The sequence below is a fragment of the Stigmatopora argus genome, chromosome 9 (assembly GCF_051989625.1).
Source record: "Stigmatopora argus isolate UIUO_Sarg chromosome 9, RoL_Sarg_1.0, whole genome shotgun sequence".
In the NCBI taxonomy this organism is placed as follows: domain Eukaryota; kingdom Metazoa; phylum Chordata; class Actinopteri; order Syngnathiformes; family Syngnathidae; genus Stigmatopora; species Stigmatopora argus.
This window is the reverse complement of record NC_135395.1, coordinates 9331882-9350153: the sequence shown is the minus strand read 5'-3', so window position 1 is coordinate 9350153 and position 18272 is coordinate 9331882. Positions and strand designations below refer to the sequence as shown.

Sequence of the window (18272 nt, the reverse complement as noted above, 5' to 3'; positions counted from 1 at the left end):
TACAAATGACAGCATTGTTTCACATAGAGGTGGAATCACATACCATACTGGTACTTGCTGACACAGACTTTGACCTCAACTGATGAGGATGACAAAAGGAGGGGATGTGTTATGTTGGGGTGGAGGGGAAAGCAGTATGGAGGAGAATGAAGAAGACTGAGCATATGTTTGCTTGGTACGATGGAGGCCAGGAAAGGAGGAGGAAGACTGGGGTGGGTGGTGTGCTTAGAGGGGTGGGGGTAGGCATGCGACAAAGGACCGTGACTAGTGCTGCAGAACAAACCGGTGGTGACTCATGGGATCCTTCATTCACTAGTGAGATCAGATCCAGGAGGACAGCCCACCATATGGGATGGCACAACTTATTCATCCAATCACTTGGACTGCAAACAGGACCAGACGAGGACAAGGAAGGAGTGTGCGACTGTCTGTCGCTATATGTTGAACGCACAGGGCAAAGGCACGCTTCAGCAAGATGACAGACAATGAAAGGGGAAGTGAGGGGTGTGCTATATTGAGAATATTTAAGAAGAACAACCGTTTATGACAAATAAATATCATCTATGAGATGCCAGCAGCTTTTGCGCCCATTCACGTTTTGTTTGTGGGAAATTCTGACCATTGATCAGTTCAAATAAATGCCAGATTTTCTAATTCAGGGTAACGTGTGATTCAGTCAAAACAAACAAACAAAAAGACAAATATGGCTTGTAAACTGAGCCAGTACAAGACATTTTATCAGATGATCTTTCCCACAAAGGGCGTCTTTAGATGTTGATTGCAGCGAAATGTAAACAATGTAATGTTATTTGATTCCATCGTATGCACACCCACCCATTGAAGTGCCACGTGGTACCTGCCAAACTGAATTGACCGTGAATTGTCTGTAATTGAAGGACTAACAAGTGAAAAAGTCACCGGTTTAGAAAGGAGGATCTAAGAATAGAGAAGAGCCTGTGGCAAAGGGCAGCCGGAACACAATGGTGGCAAGATTGGCTGTGAATAGGACTCGCTGACAATGTGATAACGTTGGAACTAAACCTCTCGGGATGTGTAATGCGCTCATTTTCTATTAGCTAATGTTACCCTCTTGTCATTTCCACAGAACTGACTGTCACACTCACTATTTCATCACACACTCATATTTCAATACTTTACAAGAGGGTACCCAGACAATGGCCTAGAACAGGGGTGGCCAACCCGCGGCTCTAGAGCCGCATGCGGCTCTTTGGCTGATTTCATGCGGCTCTTTAAGCGATATTCTGGCGTAAGGCGTAAGTGTAAACCATGGTCAAACACACCGTAACAACCCCATTCAAGAGATTAATTTACCCGACCGCTAGATTCACGAGATCCACCAACTTCAGCAAATACCGCACTATCGCCACATACGGCGCTGTACGGAGCCACTGTCCGACCGCAAACGCCACTATTAGCCACAAATAATGCTCAGAATTGCACCAAACTTCATCAATAGTACACACAGGGTCCCAGCACGTAGACAGATATGCAACGCTGATTGAAAACTTGCACGAAAGCTTTGTGACCCGCTTCCGTGATCTACAACTGAAAAGACCACAGATTACGTTCCTTGTCGACCCATTTAATGTGGAGATGGACTGTTTGAAAATCCCGCTCGTCACAGATGAGGCTGCGGCGGAGTTGGAGATGATTGATCTTTGTGAGGAGGATCAACTGAAAGCTGTTTTCAGGGAAGGGACCATTGAGTTCTGGAAACGTGTTCCGATGGAAAAATACCCCAACATCAAACGAGCTGCGCTAAAGATCCTGTCGATGTTTGGGTCAACGTACGTCTGTGAGTCTGTGTTTTCCACCCTGAAACATGTGAAATCAAAGCATCGATCTGTTTTGACTGACACTCATGTGAAAGAGTTGCTTCGAGTGGCAACAACGGAATACAAGCCAGATTTGAGGAGGATTGTTCAGGACAAGGAATGCCAGAAGTCCCACTAAGCAGCATAGTAAGAGAAAAATGTCATTGAAAATTGTTATATTTTTGTTTGTGGACTTGCTTTAACTGAGAGTTTATGTGTGTGTGTGTGACAGTGCACACAATGTTAACTGTTGAAAAAAATAACTGTCATTATCTTGCTGTGGGTCATTTTCAATAAATCTGGCTGAGCAGAGGTCTGTGTGTGCCCATGTATGATGTGGCTCTTTGCAGTAACACAGTAAAAAAAGTGGCTCTTAGTCTCTGACTGGTTGGCCACCCCTGGCCTAGAACATCTCATAATACAAAATTTGGATGACATAATGGGACGACATGCAATGGGTATCCTGTTGAGAGCTGCTAAAATTAGTCCTCACACATGTAACACAATAAAGATCTTTTCAATTCAGCTCACCACACTCAAAAAGTGGAATTCTCAAGAGTTTCTTTTTAAAATCATTCATTGGGTCCTTAAGGCTACATTATTCTCCATCAGTGTCATAACCTTTGCACTAAAATACTCAACAACATTTTCTCATTGCATCCCAACAGTAGGCTTGACACGATCATGTTAATGATTTTACTTAACCTAGCAATACATTCATTAGTTTGCAAGAAAGAGAAAAGATTATGTGATTATATGTGGAATGACAGCATAAATCCCCCTATTTAACTACATGCATGCAGTTCCTATATGTAAACGCTGCCTGAAGCCTATCAACTTACCTTATTTAGGGCAGCAACATTTGATGAGGTTTGACAGTACTAAAAGACTGACCACGCCAAGAATAAAAATGATGGGAGATAATAAATGTTGACATTCTAGGTGAATAATAGTGTCTATAATGAAATCAATGCAGCAGAAAGGAGTCTTTCATTTCTTCATGCAGTGCCCCTTGTGTTTTGTGTATCATATTATTCACAATGTTCACACTGCTGATAACTATTCCATTTGCATCTGAATCATGGCTGCCTCAGTAACGAAGAAATTTATTGAAGTGGGTAAACTGATTAATATGACCAACAAAAACTAAAATGTATGTCACATCCTCTAGGACTGGACATAATATTGTGTGTGCCGCTTTAGCGATTGAGATGCCGACATACTTTTGCTTATTCTTGCCTTCCTGCATGAGTATAATGCTATTTTTTTCTCTATAATGAGCGTTTTCTTTCAATTTCCCCCTTCAAGGACCACATATCATTATTCAAATATAAAAATAAAGGTTTTGATCTAAAAGTAAAGCATGATGTACCACTACCTCCTGCCTCTAGTAGCTGGGGATTAGCGTCTCAAATGTGCGTCAGGTGGACAAACAAGTAGCTGTGCACCAGCAGTGACAAAACGTCTGTTTAGCCAGCAAAAAAGTAATTTCATATCACCAGACAATGTGTTAGGTACAACGCTAAAAAATGCATGAAGTATGTTTAAATATGAATGGAAGGAAAGCACAGAAATGGCAAAGTTCTTTCTAAAGCTCTAGGGTAATGCTGTTAATCAAGTTTGTTCGCATCATGTGCAAATGAACAAAGCGTGTTAAGTCACCACAAAGCAATATGTTTGGAATACATCATTGAATATTATATATTTATTCATGTATTTATTTATCAACTTACTTATTATCTATCTATTTATGTATAAAATGTCTTTCCTATTTCTGCATCCTCACCCTCTTGCTACTGTGAAAACAAAATTTCCCGAATACGGGTTGAATAAAGTTATCCAATCCAATCCAATCCAATCCAATCCAATAGCCTTACCTAAATGTTTACACTCACTTGGGTTTCTCATCTCTCATTTTCTGAACCGCTTTATCCTCAAATGCAAACTGGACGTGGCCTGGATTTGAACCCAGGGCCCCAGAGCTGTGAGGCCAACGCGCTAACCACTCGCCCCTCACTTGGGTCAACAAAGCAAATTTGGTAGACCTCAATTCTTACCACGACAACCATGTGAACGACATTTCACTGCTTCACTGCAAAGAGACAAAATATTGCTAAAGTATTGCTTAGCTTAGTTTAAAAGATTTACTATTTGTTGAACCACATTTACTAGTCCTGCATTCAGTCATCTGCATTTTTACAAACCAATGATTCCTTTAGTTGCAATAACACCTGCAGCGGGAGAAATTGGGATTGACCTTCAACTAACTATATACAAAAGCGATACCCTCCCCAAAAGAAGGTCAACAATTTGGTGTGACAACAAGATGCAAAGAAATGCAAATTCTTGTGAATTCATTGACGGGAGTCAAAAGGGTGGAACTAACAGGAGGGTGTGTCTCAGGATGGCTGCAAAAATATACCCTCAGAGATCAGGGGTGGAGACTTTTGTGAGCCCTGAAGGTTTGGTGAATTAGTAGGAGGGGATGAGTGAAATACATCCGCTGCTTTTGCGCCACCTGCCAGCCAAAGCCGGTGTTTATTAAAAATATTGTTCAAACAAAAATGTTTGGCGAATGACATGGTGAGTCACAGCCTGAATTATTAATGAATTGCCCTCTATAGACAACACCTGACCGTCAGTCTGTTGAAGACTGATCTGGCACAGTACGTACCTATGCAAGGAAAGTCAGAAAGAGGATTAAATGTTTATGGGCTTTGAGGTGAAGGAACATGAAAGAGAGAAGAGCAAAAACTGACCCCAGTGATGTGTGCCTGTTGCAGTCCTAAAGCAGTGTAAGCCCTAGGACGTCCACAGAATCCTTTATCTAAGTCCCACTGGTACATTCAAAGGTTTACGTCCACTAGTCCACTTTTTTTTGTTCTCTCACAAAAGACCCGACCAGAGCTTCTCTTATAAATGGAAGGCCCGTTCAAAATCAGATTACTTCTGCTGAAGTGCCCCTTTCTCCAACTGCCAGTTAACTATGTCAATGCCATTGTGCCATCAGTGAAAAACTCTCCAGTTTGGGCATAATGGAGGCAGCATGTGTATTATTGCATTTGCTGCTATTTATTATAGCAGAGAAGAGGCACAGCCCACCCTCACGCTCCTTCCTCCTCTCCTTACATTATTTCTTTGAAGGGAAAATCTGGGCCACATGCCCCAGAGGAACGCTAAGTGCTTTAATTCATTCGCACCTTTTCTCTCCGGCTGCCATTTCCAAGGCCTCCTTTTATGCCCAGAAGTGATTTTTTTTTTTTTTTTTTTTAGGTTGGACCATCAAAGCAATTACAATGTCAGCCAGCTTCCCTAATATGAGGAGAGATGACTGACAAGACAACCATTGCGCATTGGCGGAAAGGGCACTTGGCTTTAATTTATCTGATGGCAAAACATTCAGACAACGACATCCACTTCAAATAAATTTTAAAAAATCGTAAAAAAGCCAGCATGATTGTCTCCTACGAGTGAAAATCTAACTAATTCCCAACAACTGAGTTTCACAGTAGTCAACGGAGATTGAATGCAGTGTACAAGTAACACAACACTGCAGGCATGGGAGTCAGTAATGTGTAGCAATTAATGTAATGGACAAGAAAGACAGCAGCTTCCTCGCACTAATGACAATGTCTTATATTACAGCGTAAATGCACAGAGTCGCCATGGCTCTTATCATTACGAGGCTAAAGGAAGATGGCTCGCCACAAAAGGGGATACGCCATAAATGGATAATGTCGGACAAGAGAGCATAGCATGGCGCCACTGGGCCAATGTTCCGTCCAGGGGTAATAATTCTGGCCTGAGCGACATGGGGTCATTGAAATTGATGGAGACAGGATGGAATAAGTAAAACATTTCAGGAAAATGGGGCATTAAAGAGGAGACTCAGTAAGTAAGTAGTAAATATTCTGGAAGAAGCATTAACTAAAACAGATGGATAGGCGAAACGGACCTTTTCCACCATGCTCATCAGTTCTAGTGATCCTCTCTCAAAAAAAACTATTGAGCAACAAAACGAAACAAACACAAAAATAAATATGATAGCGGTCGAAAAAGTATAACTAGCAAATTGAATGTTAACATAAGGTGATCATTTACAATTCCAAGAATGTATGCACTGAGTAAAACTCTCGGGACATTAGTAGATTAAAATATTTAGCAGGTCAACGGTTAGAGAGGGAGGGCACAAAGATGTGAGGCAGTGTTCGTACAGACAGTAATGTGGCAATATGACATATTGTCTAATCAGTCTTCCTTGCTTTCACAAGCTGTCATCTGGGCCATCAAGCCATCAAGACCTCTAGCCGCTCTATGGCTCATTGACTTATTCCCTTGTTCAATTATTCTTGCTTTATAAGCACTATCCCATCTATTTAGCTTTCAGAAACTCCAGAAAAAATAATTATGGGAATCCTTCTTCACTGATATTTGCAATCATCAAAATTTTACACAAAATCTATAACTGAGACACTGTTGCCTTGGTAAACAAAACAAATTAAATAAAGATGCTTTTCGGTGCCAGGAAAGGATCCTGTCCAACAAGAGCCACTTCAATCATAGTGTATGACATTTTAATATTAACCCTGACATATTTCCATTTTTACTCACTGAATCAGTCATTTTGTTTGCTTTAATTATCGATTAACTTCTGTTTTAAATGCTGCAGAGCTGTGAAGTCAACACAAGGCATTTTTTTCCGAAACACATACAATTCAACACAATGTAAAGAAACACAAAGAAATTAACACATGAAAATAGTAAGATAAGTGCGCTTTCCGACCAGAATATACTAAAAGAAATCTAAAAGAACAACTGGGCTGCAGTATGCCTTGATCCAGCCTAAGGCACGAGTAGCAAAAGCAACCAAAAGGAAGTAACCTGGAGAGGAAGCGGAGGGCAGAAAAAAATAGTTGAGGTAATGCACTGTGTAGCCTCATCCTTAACTTAGCTGGAAATGCCTTCAGGGGAGATGAGCAATAAAGCAAACCTAATGGACGTTAGAAGGGAACCTTGGGCAGTTAACATACACTACAAATATGGTTGATGCACCATTTGTAAGTACAAAACAATCACATGGGCATGGGCACACACTTAATATAGAATATTGATGTCCTCACGTTGTAGTGCAATACAAAATGTAGCTTTGGGAAAAAATATGAAATCCAAATATTATCAGAATATACAAACATCAACTTTCTCTCACATGATATTGACCACAGAGAAATAGAGAAATACAACGTACAATGCGGCCCCGCCTCATACTAGTGTCCCCCTCTAGCAACCATTATCAAAACAGGCATGGATGGAGCGGAAAGACAATAATATGCCAAATCATCCCCGTGACTGGCCAATGAGCAGCCCGGGTGCCGAAAGGGGCGGGACTAACTCGATGTCGCATCCTGTTCACTAGGCTACAAATCGGTTCTGAACAATGTAAATTGCTTTTTTGCCACTCAATCGATGATTTGGTCTGCAACGTCACGTCCCGATCCAACACTAAACAAATCAATAAACTAACGAAAAGGCCGTTGTCAGTCAGTGATCCGCTTTGTCAGCGATTCAATACTCTTTAATGTGGACTCCATTATGTGCTACTTAAGCATACCAAACCAACAAGTGCCAACAGCGGGAGTTTTGTGTCCGATTAAGTAGATTGGGTAATAAGTGGAAATGTGACATACCGTGAGGGAGCAATACTTTCTCATCGGTGTAAAAACAACAACAACAAGAAGAACAAAACTATGCTTCAAAGTTTCCTAACTAGCATACTTTGAACAAACGTACGAGTGGATCAAAGGTCCTCTGGAAGACCTCTAGCTAGAAATATTGGATTCCAAAGCTAATGACCTTAAATTGCACACACGGGTCCTGTTAAGGTGTGCTTGTTTCTTCAGTAGCTTACAACAGCAAATATGTCACTGGGAGAATAAACAACAATTACACTCGATCCCCCTCTAATTACATCATATGTTGGCAATACCACTAGGGTGCAAATACGTGATTCAAAGCCACACAAAAAAGTAAAACATTAATGAAAGTATATAACCAAAATCATTATATATTAAAGGCAAATAAACTGAGAGCGTGGATAAACAGTGCAAGCAGTAAGAAACCCGCATTTAGTGGACAACTACGACATGAATGCATGCTTTAATTTGGCGCCAAATAGCATCAAATAAAATGGAGAAAGACTAAGAGATAGTGAATAGATATAAAAATACATTTGAGGCAAGACAGTATAGTCTGTTAGTAAAACGGCCCATTTAACTTTTCCATTACAATGAGAGTGGTTACCTCAAATAAGGGTGACAGACTTTCCATCTAACATCAACCCTTTCAGTAGCTTCTCTATTTTGAGCAAATTGAGTTTGCCTTCATATACTAAAAGAACATCAATAATTAAAATGGCTCAAATAAACAGATAAATAAATAAAACGGGACAGTCAGCTTAGTAAACATGCATCGGTTGTTTGTTGTCTTGGTCAACTAAAAGGGTGGAGTGCAAAGGGTTGTTGTGATGTATTGTTCCAATTTTAACTTTTTACTACTCCTGCTCAATCTTTAGCTTATCCCTCAGTATCAATACTCGCTGAAGCATGTGGCATCTGCTACGATTCACCAGTGTTACCTTCTTTTTCTGAGATACAAGTCTCTGCATTCAATACTTAACTACTTACCAAAAGCCCACAACCATTGAACTCCATATCAGTAAACATATCCCTACCATGTCGTTGAGTCACAAAGCTTGACAGACTATCAACAGTAACTCATAATTGGGTTACAACTGTGACCTCCAATCTCCCTTTCTGACATACAACATTTATCTGTATTGTCATTTTACTAAATTACCTAGCTGATGTATTTTAATGAGTTTTTTTACCTGAACTCAGTTATTTAGTATTCATGATTGTAATGTTCAATTTGGAAGACAATCTTCAATTATACATTTTTCACTTCAATCTAAAAGACTATTATTCCAAGCTTCTGTAACCCTTGAGAGAAGATCACATTCATTTTCCTGTCAACAGGTTCTTGTGGATTCTTCTCCAAGCAAAGAGCATTACATACCATGTCATTTCTTTGCCATTTTTGATCGTGGCATTCCTATTTCAAATGGCTAACCTGAATTCTTTATTCTTGAATAAGAGATCTCAATAGAAACACCACTCATCACTCATCTTTTAATGTTCTGTTAGATGATTTTAAAACTTTAAATCTTGCGCCATGACATTGTGTTGTTATTTAAAGAATCCAACATGAATTTGGAAATTAAATTCAGAACGGCTACATTGTAGGAATAAAGGCTGGAGGGAGAGTGTAAGGGGATGATCGGTTTCATCATTTTTGTTGTTGAGAGCATAAAAAAAAACAGGGAGGTAAAAAAAAATCTCCAGTCGATGAGCCCCCTACCCCACTGTATTCCTAATGAGCAATGCATTAGGTTTAATTCAAACAAAGCAACTTGTTCATCTTTCAACGCTAAGTATGATAGCTCAGGCTAGATTATATTATATGAGGGCTATTTATCAGTAAATGGGACGCTCTCACTGCTCGCCCTTTTATTGGGCATTTCCTTGGCTTTAAACACTCCAAATTTATAGCTCTAATAGGAATTCATAACAGAATGAACCATATCAATTCTATTGTGTGGAGGTGCCCTGGGTAAAAATAAGATAAAACCTTCCATTATGGGACTTCCAAAGTGTATTTACCCTCTGAAATTGATCCACGATTGACAATTTACACTTTGGGTGACCTTTCATAACTGCCCCCACACTTGAGAAGCAATATTGTTAAGAGACTGAGCAAGGCAAAAAGGCCCACTGAATGCACTCCAGAATATTATTGGATATCAAAAGCTAGTAGAAGCTAGTTCATTAATGGCTCTATAAGCAGTTGGGGTGCACTAGCTTTGACATCAATGATCCACTTTGTGGCCCGGAAGAATAATCATTTTATTACCCCTGCCGAGGAGAATTGTTTTCATTAAAGACTATTTGTTAGGCAAAAAAAAATCTAATGTAGCTGATAGTTTTGTTTACCGGTTGGGCTTGCAGTGCTGTAACATATTTTCATCGTATTTCTTACTTTTTGCATGAAGCTTAATGATCAGAATTTGAATTTACAGGGTGTAGATTGAGTACATGTCACTTTTATCCCTAAGAAAACATTTAAACAAGATTGAATTAGGAGTACTAAATTTCAAAAAATATTTTTAAAAAATATATTTTTGGGTCAGTGTTATGTTTGAAGGCTTTTTCTACACCAGAGGGCATCACCTCTTGAAAGCACGGTCAAAAATGTCTGCATATCTGTCTCACCTTTCCTTATCTATAGGAAACAGGTGATAGATTTCAAACAGCAACGATTCGCTCTCATCTTTCGTATTAATATCGTAAATCTGCTAAAGCCGTCCAAGTAAAAGCATGAGGCACTGAGTCCTAGGGGGCCTCTTCATCTGCAATCATGTTATCTCCATTTCCTGCAGGACTGCCTTAAGGGTCGCTCCGATGAATAGCATCTATTAACACCTGGAGTGGACACCCAGAGGAGGCCGTAGCACTCAACTCTTAAGATTTGACACAAAACAAGTCATATACTGTATATTCTTATTAGTGTGTATGTAGCAGTGTTTGGATTGGAGCAGGTAGGGCAACTGCAACTGCCAAAAAATTCGGCCTAATAATAGAAGTCAGGTGAATGTATATTTAAGAAGAAAAAAAAATGAAACAAAAATTGGGCCAGTGCAGAAGAAGTTATTTGGAATATAAACACAGCATCAGAAAAGTATGTATTTTAAAATTGACTTTGGTAAAATAAATCCCCGACAATCGTGTGACTATCGTCAAAACCATCTTTTCCATTAGATGCTCCCTCAGGCACAATAGCTTCTTCAAATTTGAATGAAAGAAGGCAAGTTACGTTATCTTCATTCTTAAAAAAAATATCTAATGGTGGCGCTTTATTTCTCATCTGACCATGTGAATTGAATACAGGGAGATTGAAAGAGCAGAAACTTGGGGTGAATTACCAAGACCCAGTTAAGTGTAAGTATGCTACATCTCTATATGAGTACAAGTTATTCCTGACCCCTGTTCAATGTCAAATAAGTCCTTAAGAGACTTACTATATCGAACTGATTCGAGGGACATTTTGATGATGGACTGGCCTGTGAAGGTGAAGTGGGATAAGACCACAATAAGGAATAAGGACTGGAGGCCTGGTTTGGGAATGTAATGATGTTGAAAAGACAGTAAATATATAAAATTGTCTGGCTGCTCTTTGAAACCTGATAGATGTGTCTTTTGGGATGCCCCTCACTATGAACGACCCACTGAGTCTGTGGCTTTCATCCCTGACCGAAAATCGATGGAGCAGGATGTATGAGAGGCTTGTGTTTTAAATCTGCCAATCTCCTGCCAGATACCTAGGTAACTGTCTCACGCCAGGGAGAATGGAGGAAATAGAAAATGAACAGGCCAACTTCATCCCAGCGTGGGAGAAATATTGCTTACTTCACCTACACACATGAAACCGTACGTCTTCGACTCAGCCATTTCAATGAACTATGTATTTAATGCATTATTTTCCTGAAGAGAAGACTCCATCAAATCATTCATTTAGCTAGATTAGGGCTGTCTAAGGTAATTGCATAACACGCGCATGGAGCCTCCAGGGTTAGCTTTTCCATCTCTTACAAAGTGGAAACAAAGAAAAGGGAAATGCTTGCGGAATGGAGCATAATTGTGACTGGCAGTGCCAAGAATTGCACCGATCCCTTCACTGCGAGTAGTCAGCTAGAAAGGGAGTTAAGCCTTAAAGACGACGAGAAGACACTTGCTGGTTTTAAATCAACTCACGTTGACGCAAGTAGAGAGAGACACTTAGTTGCAGGGGCTGTATAAAAGGATAAGCTAATAAAGGTTTAAAGCATCGGAAGATAATATTTGCGACAAGTGGGAGCAAATACAGAAAGCGAACTCTGGACTTTCCTTGGTGTGAATACACTCAAGTAATAAAGCTTAGACTTCAGTGCTAACATCACCATATACATATAAACTGGTAGCACTCATGAAGAAGGTGATCTAATTGTCTCGGAAGCTACCAGAACCGTAAAAATAATATCAGGGAGTGCAGTGTATCACCAAACCCACATTATTTAGTTGGACAAATGGTCAAATAGTCAGACTTGTGTAAAGCCAAGAGCTCAACATCTGCAAATACAACATCAAAAGTGGACCATCCATGTCCTGACATTCCCTATGTGATTCCATTCATGGGACTTCAAAAGAGAATAAAGGAGAAAGGGCCTCTCTTCTGTGAAGGTTTTGAAAATCAAGGTAAATAAGGCTTGTCATGAATGTTGAAATTGTGCGTAATAATTTCTTTGTGGTTTGTTTTAACATAGGTTTTCTGGAAAGAAAACTTTGACACTGGCAAAATATGTTCAAGGTAAAGGTTCATAATATTTTAAGTGCTGTGTTCCAAGGACCCCTAAGTAGTTGAACTAAATACAGCTAATTACTCCGAAAATGAATATGCTTGTTCAGAGTCGATAAATGCAATTTAGCCCAAATAAACAAGTCTATTTAAGATGCACACATATTCATATAAATAAGTACTTGTTCAGATGATTTCAAGATGCGAAGAAACAGAAGATAGAGAGAGTGCTTGGCCAGGTTGTTGTCAGAGTGAAACGGAAAATGAAAGCAATTAATTTGATTAGGAATGTAGAGTAAATGTTTTTGAAGGTTGCAAATACAATTCAGAAAAATGAGTCACAGTAGATGTTATAACTAGTTAATTTGTAAGAAAAAATAGTTTTAAATTATGTAATCTAACAAGCAGAATAAAAGAATAAGTCAAGGTGAAGTGTCCATGCTATGAACATTATGACAATGACCAAAGGTGACAAGAGCTGTGCTAAAATGCAAACAAAGGCAGTGATGTTATCCTAATATTTTCCAAGCGCCCTTAGTTCAGGTACCCGTATACGTCTATATTTTGATTGCAGCATTTTAAAAGAGCAAAACTCCGTAGCAGATGCTATGTGGAGAAGTTTGTTTTGAGCAAGTGAGTTGTGCAGCTAGGATTAAAGCAGGATGCTGTTGTGTGGAGATGAAATGTAAAAAAAGGACTTAAAACCGCACACACCTAGGGTTCTGTAACCATAGTTAGCAGTCGGCCATCGAGAGCCTGGACTTGAGGGACTTTGATCACCTGTAAAAATATTTTACATGGAGTGGAGGGGGATAAAGTAAGAGGAAAGAGTAGGAGTTATGTAAAAAATAAAAATACAATTTAAAAAGAGAGAGAGAGAGAGAAAGCAGCATTAGAGCAGATTTATATTCGGCAAGAATAAAATGCCATGAAACAATCCTTAGAAGTGATAAACTGCCACACCACCAATTCAAAACCGCAAGAAAGAAAGATGGAGTCGAAACAGTGCAAGGAAAAGTTAAACATACTGAATTCCCTCAAATAGTGGCCTTCACTATACCAGGTAATAGATTTTGATGCAAATCATATATATTTATATATGTATCATAAATATACCCAAAGGCCACTGTATGATAATATACAGTTAGTTTTACTTCATAATTATATATAATTCAAACAAGAAGAAATGCATTCAATGGCTTGCCCTAAATTGTCATTAACTCATTGTCAAGTTTAAGTTTAAGTGTTTAATTGGCCAGGAGCCAGCTTGTTGTATGACAACATCAAGATAAACCATAACCAATAAAATAGCTAAAGATCATAATGAGGCATCACTACTACTGTTTGCCCGGCTGTGACAGATGTATAATTGGAATCCCACTTTTAAAATCAATAAGCAAAAACCCCAACTCCAACAAATCACTTAAAACCAGTCAGAGTTTTAAGCAGATAGGGGGTTCCAAGGTTAAACCACCATGAGAAAAACTTTTCAAAATGCAACAAGCTAACATTTATATTATGTGTAACTACAGGCCGCATGGTAGCCCCCTAATGAGACTTTTATGGTCTGCGAAGGGAAACGTCCACTGGTAATGAGGCACTGTGGACACTTGTGTATGTGTCTTTGTACCATCCATGTTTACAAGGAAAAAAACACTTTAGCCCAGTATCAACTGCAACTCATCCAAATCATCAATTATGCTATGACATCAACTTTGAAGTCAGTGAATAAACAAACTTTACATTGCTCTTATATATATCAAGCAAACCAAAAATATGTTGTGTCCTACCATTGCGTGGTGTCCGTTTTCGCCGATCACGGAAGGCTGCTCCTGATTGCAAAGCTTCCATGAGACTGTCCATCACACCAGTTTCATCTCCTTCTGTTGGTCAAAACATAAACAAACATTAATATCATGACTACAAGTCTGACTGTGTACATATATTTATGGATATGACTTTTTTGGTGCAGGCCTGGTCAATCGTTATCAATGCCAACCAGCCAAAAAACACAAAGTTAGAGTCCTGTGACTAACATAGACTGGCAAGTGAATAGATCCACACTTCTATAAAAAATGTATAATACAGTTCATCATTAATGAGAATGGGATAAAACCCTAAAAGTAATTAGAAATGCTCACATACTACACAAAACTATTCTTCAATTACGTATTAATAAACATCTGTAAATTCCAGACTTCATCGAAAAAAGTCAATTTAAAGCCCTATTCAAAATCAATCACTGATAAATATGGGGAGCTAAACTGAACGAATACTCTATTCATCTATTAATAATTTTAAAAGAAATGTGCTTTAATTTGCAGCCGCACCTGAAAGTAAAGAAAAAGCCTCTGAGTGATCATATCATTTGTCAGTAAAAACTATCAAAAGGAGTAAAGCACATTTAAAGCTTAACGACTAATACAGCCAGGAGAGCCTCGAGACGAAAGCATCTACTGATTGTCACTGACATACCTTCTTTTTTTCGTGGCTAAAGCTGGGGAGCTAAGTGCTCTTTACAAAGACTTAATGCTGTACGACTCGATGCACTAGCCTTCTATCACTGTTGAGTTAATGACACCAAAACCAGCATTCAAAAAATACACCAAAGCCTTGGAATAAATCCAACTAGTAAGTTGACAATAGCTAAAGAGACAGGTAGGGAATGCTTGGAGCACTAGGTCGCATGCAGCATGGCGCTCAACAGATTAAAAAAAAGTGTTAGCTCTATATCTGGGTCATCTATCTTTACGCCCCAATACTAATGAGTCAGAGGACCAGCCTTTTCATCATTCTGGTCCAGAACAGGCATTATTTTAGGATAGGATCATTAGGGTGACTTATAGTGGTGGCAGGGAATTCAATTCATTCGCATATACATATGAGTGCTACTGCTCGATAGTCACATCAGTTTTCTTCGCATCTTCCGAAATGGTGAATCGTCAGGTGCTTCATGATGATTCTTGTACAATTAAGACTCGACCCAGTTGTTGTATTTCGGAGCAATAACTGAAAATCTGTTCTATTAGTTCATGTGAATGTCACCTTTTTTATTCATGAGAGAAAGTCTTGCGAGAAACTGTCCAATGTGAAATAATTCATGCAAAACAGGAGACAATAAAATAAATAGATTTAAAAAGAAAAAAAAGTACTGCAAGTCTATCGCAATTCCGGTAATTGCAAATCTTCACTTGAACCAATTTTGTTCTCTGTCTACCTCGAAGCATTTTTCCCAAGGGCTGTTTTCAAACCAATGTATCTGTTTATCGGTGAGCTGTACTTAACAGCAATCCCGATTAAATCAAGTTTAATTACACCAGCTTTATCAGGCAAAAAAAGGTCTAAACGAAGTAAGTGCTTATCTCAAATTGCAGCACTACAGGCACATAGCAAGCTCATTGAATCAAAAAGAGGACACGTGTCTTTAGCTTTAGAACAATAAGGAGAAGACACAACAGAATCAACGACCAAGATCTCTAGAAGCCTGTGCTTATCGTGTGATGCTAGCGAGGACACTTCATGTGTCCGGCGATGACGGATAAACATTTATCTATAACCACCAGACACAGGAAACTTTTTGACAGCTCCATCTCTGGAGCCTTCTTTTTTTGTCAACCAGACCACGGCATCGCAAAGGGGCACCTGACACTTTGATCAATTTGTCCTACTTCTAGCCTAACTGTAGCACAATTCATCATTCGTAATGGCCAGGACTTCAGAGCCTTGGTAGGCTGGGGTTCAGGAGGAGCACTGCAGACACACATAAACTAAATGACTAAAATGGGAAACATATTCCCATGTCACCAAATGGTGCTCAATTAACGAGGTCCTGTTGGGCTCTTACTTAAAAGCAAGCAGGCTGCAGAAAATTAGGCTTCGCACTATGAACTTCATAAAAAAAATTCCATGTGGACTCAAATTAAACTATATAAATTCAGCAGACAGAGAAACTTTTCATGGTACTGCTGCCAAACAAGCCACTTTTGACTGCCTTTAGTTAGGTAAATTATGGCGCCGTCAATATAACTTGAATAAAACAATGTTATGTTGGCAGCGTGTATTACAACTGCTGTGCCGGAGTTTAACTAAACAATACTAATAACTGATTTACCTACACATTTCTCAAATTCTGAAAGCGCACTGTGCATCGAGACATTTCACATCGCTGTGACAAGTGATCAAACTTGTATTAACTCACCAGAGGGGCTGCCACAACCCTGTTTCTATATTGTCAAATTATATTACTGTTCCACCGGTCCTAAATGATCAAAATATTTTAAAAAATCCCACTGCATCCGACTGTCTGATGAATTTCAAGTGTCAGACATGAGCATCCTCGTGCACAGGAGAGATGTCGACAATCCACTATCCTCTAAATAGCCTCATACTGCATCTAATTTGCTCTGTAATGAGATCTAATGAGGGGTTACAGGCCGTGTGCTTGATGAATTGAAACCACTGGCTGAGAGTTTAAGTTCACCTCAGTCAACCTCCTCCTTGAGCAAGGAGGGGAGGATGAAGTAGTACATAGGATGAGCAAAGAGGAGAGGAAAGCTCTACTTACACTTTAAAAAAAAATAGGTATGTGTGATGTTTTTAAGCACATTTATGTCCATCTGTTCAGCCACAGAAAGTCACTTGTGCAATTAACCTAGGCCATTAGCCATGAAACAAAGGCCTCACTGGGAGGAGGAGGGGAGATACCTTATGGCCAGGTGGAGTGGCATTCTTCTAATCTCATTCTATATTCTATTCTATAGAACCACCATTCAGGCTTGGTTGCCCAACTGCATGAGTGCTAAATGTGGCCAGGCTGTTCTAGAACCACATTGCTGTCCACTCTCGTTATTGTCACCCTTTTATCTCAGTCTTTGCACACCGTCCCTCTCGCTCATCTCTTTCTAGCATTCCAGCAAAAGATTGAGGGTACAGAATTGTGGCCTCTACTCGCCTTGCCAATATCAGAGAAAGATAGGTTGGGAGCTCGGAAGGTCTGCGGGAGGTGGGTGCAAGGTGAAATGGCGTACGCTGTTTGACATGCGCCAGGTAGCGAGAGCAAGGAGGGTTGGTGCATACCCAAGGGTGATAAATAACACCTGTCATGAGGGCTAGAAAAGCCACGGAGAAAAGTTGCATGTCAACAAGGAAAAGATGAAAGTGGATTAGCCGCCGCCGCGGCGATTTGCATTTCGTGGTGGAACGAAAGCCCATGTGATGCCCCGAATAGCTGGATGCATGAATAAGTAAACAAACAAAAACAAAAATAAACCCTCCATCTGGATGGATGTTGCCAGGTCCCTAGTGGGGAACTGTAAGGGAGGGTGAAAGGAGCAAACATTGGGGGACCAGGGATGCATGCAATGTCGCAACCAAAACACTCTCCTGCCTTCACTAATTCATTTTCTCCCCCGAGTGTCCGTATTGCTATTTCCGTCTAAATTTCCATGTGCTTTCAGAAAGTTCTACCAAGTAACACCACAACGAGGCATAGGAAGGCCCCTGACAGATGTTCGTTTGACATACTTTCCGGGGTCAACATGGCATGATGCCCAGCTGAGATGAATCCAGGGCAACACATTTTCCAGAAGTGAATGTTAGAGCCTGTATCATTCTATGATAATTAAAGTAAATGAGAAGTGATAAGTCTTACAAGTATATTTTTAGTTTGACTTTTAAAGACATGGCTTGGTAAAATTGTGGATGTTCGGTTTTCAGGTGCTTTATTCTGTAAATCAAGATTAAATGTACATTTGTTGATTTCAACTGAACATTTTGTTTTTGAGATTGTCAGGACTTCCTCAAAACTAAACCAATGTTCGATAGAATTGAGGACTGCTTTGACTCATGGGGTCATGGCTAAGGATAAACCAATTAAAGCTTTAGGCATCGTGATAACGTTGTTTAAACCCTCTGTTCTACATTTTTCTTCTGCACTCTATTGAGTGCCATTCTGATTTCTGGGACATTTTATAAACCCTAATGCAAGGTTTGCAG

The 18272-nt window shown here is 39.6% G+C and overlaps 1 protein-coding gene across 8 annotated transcripts in view; it reads right to left on the bottom strand.

Annotated features, from left to right (window-relative positions):
• diaph2 (diaphanous-related formin 2) overlaps window positions 1-18272 on the bottom strand; it is a 202415-nt gene that overhangs the window by 24992 nt on the left and 159151 nt on the right. For 6 of the 8 annotated variants that reach the window (XM_077608608.1, XM_077608611.1, XM_077608612.1 and 3 more), the window contains 2 exons: window positions 14069-14161; window positions 12993-13058 (listed from right to left, as the gene is read on the bottom strand). In XM_077608608.1, the coding sequence (XP_077464734.1) occupies window positions 12993-13058; window positions 14069-14161 (159 nt within the window). The remainder of the gene's footprint in view (window positions 1-12992; window positions 13059-14068; window positions 14162-18272) is intronic. The other 2 variants (XM_077608610.1, XM_077608614.1) reach the window with 2 other exon arrangements.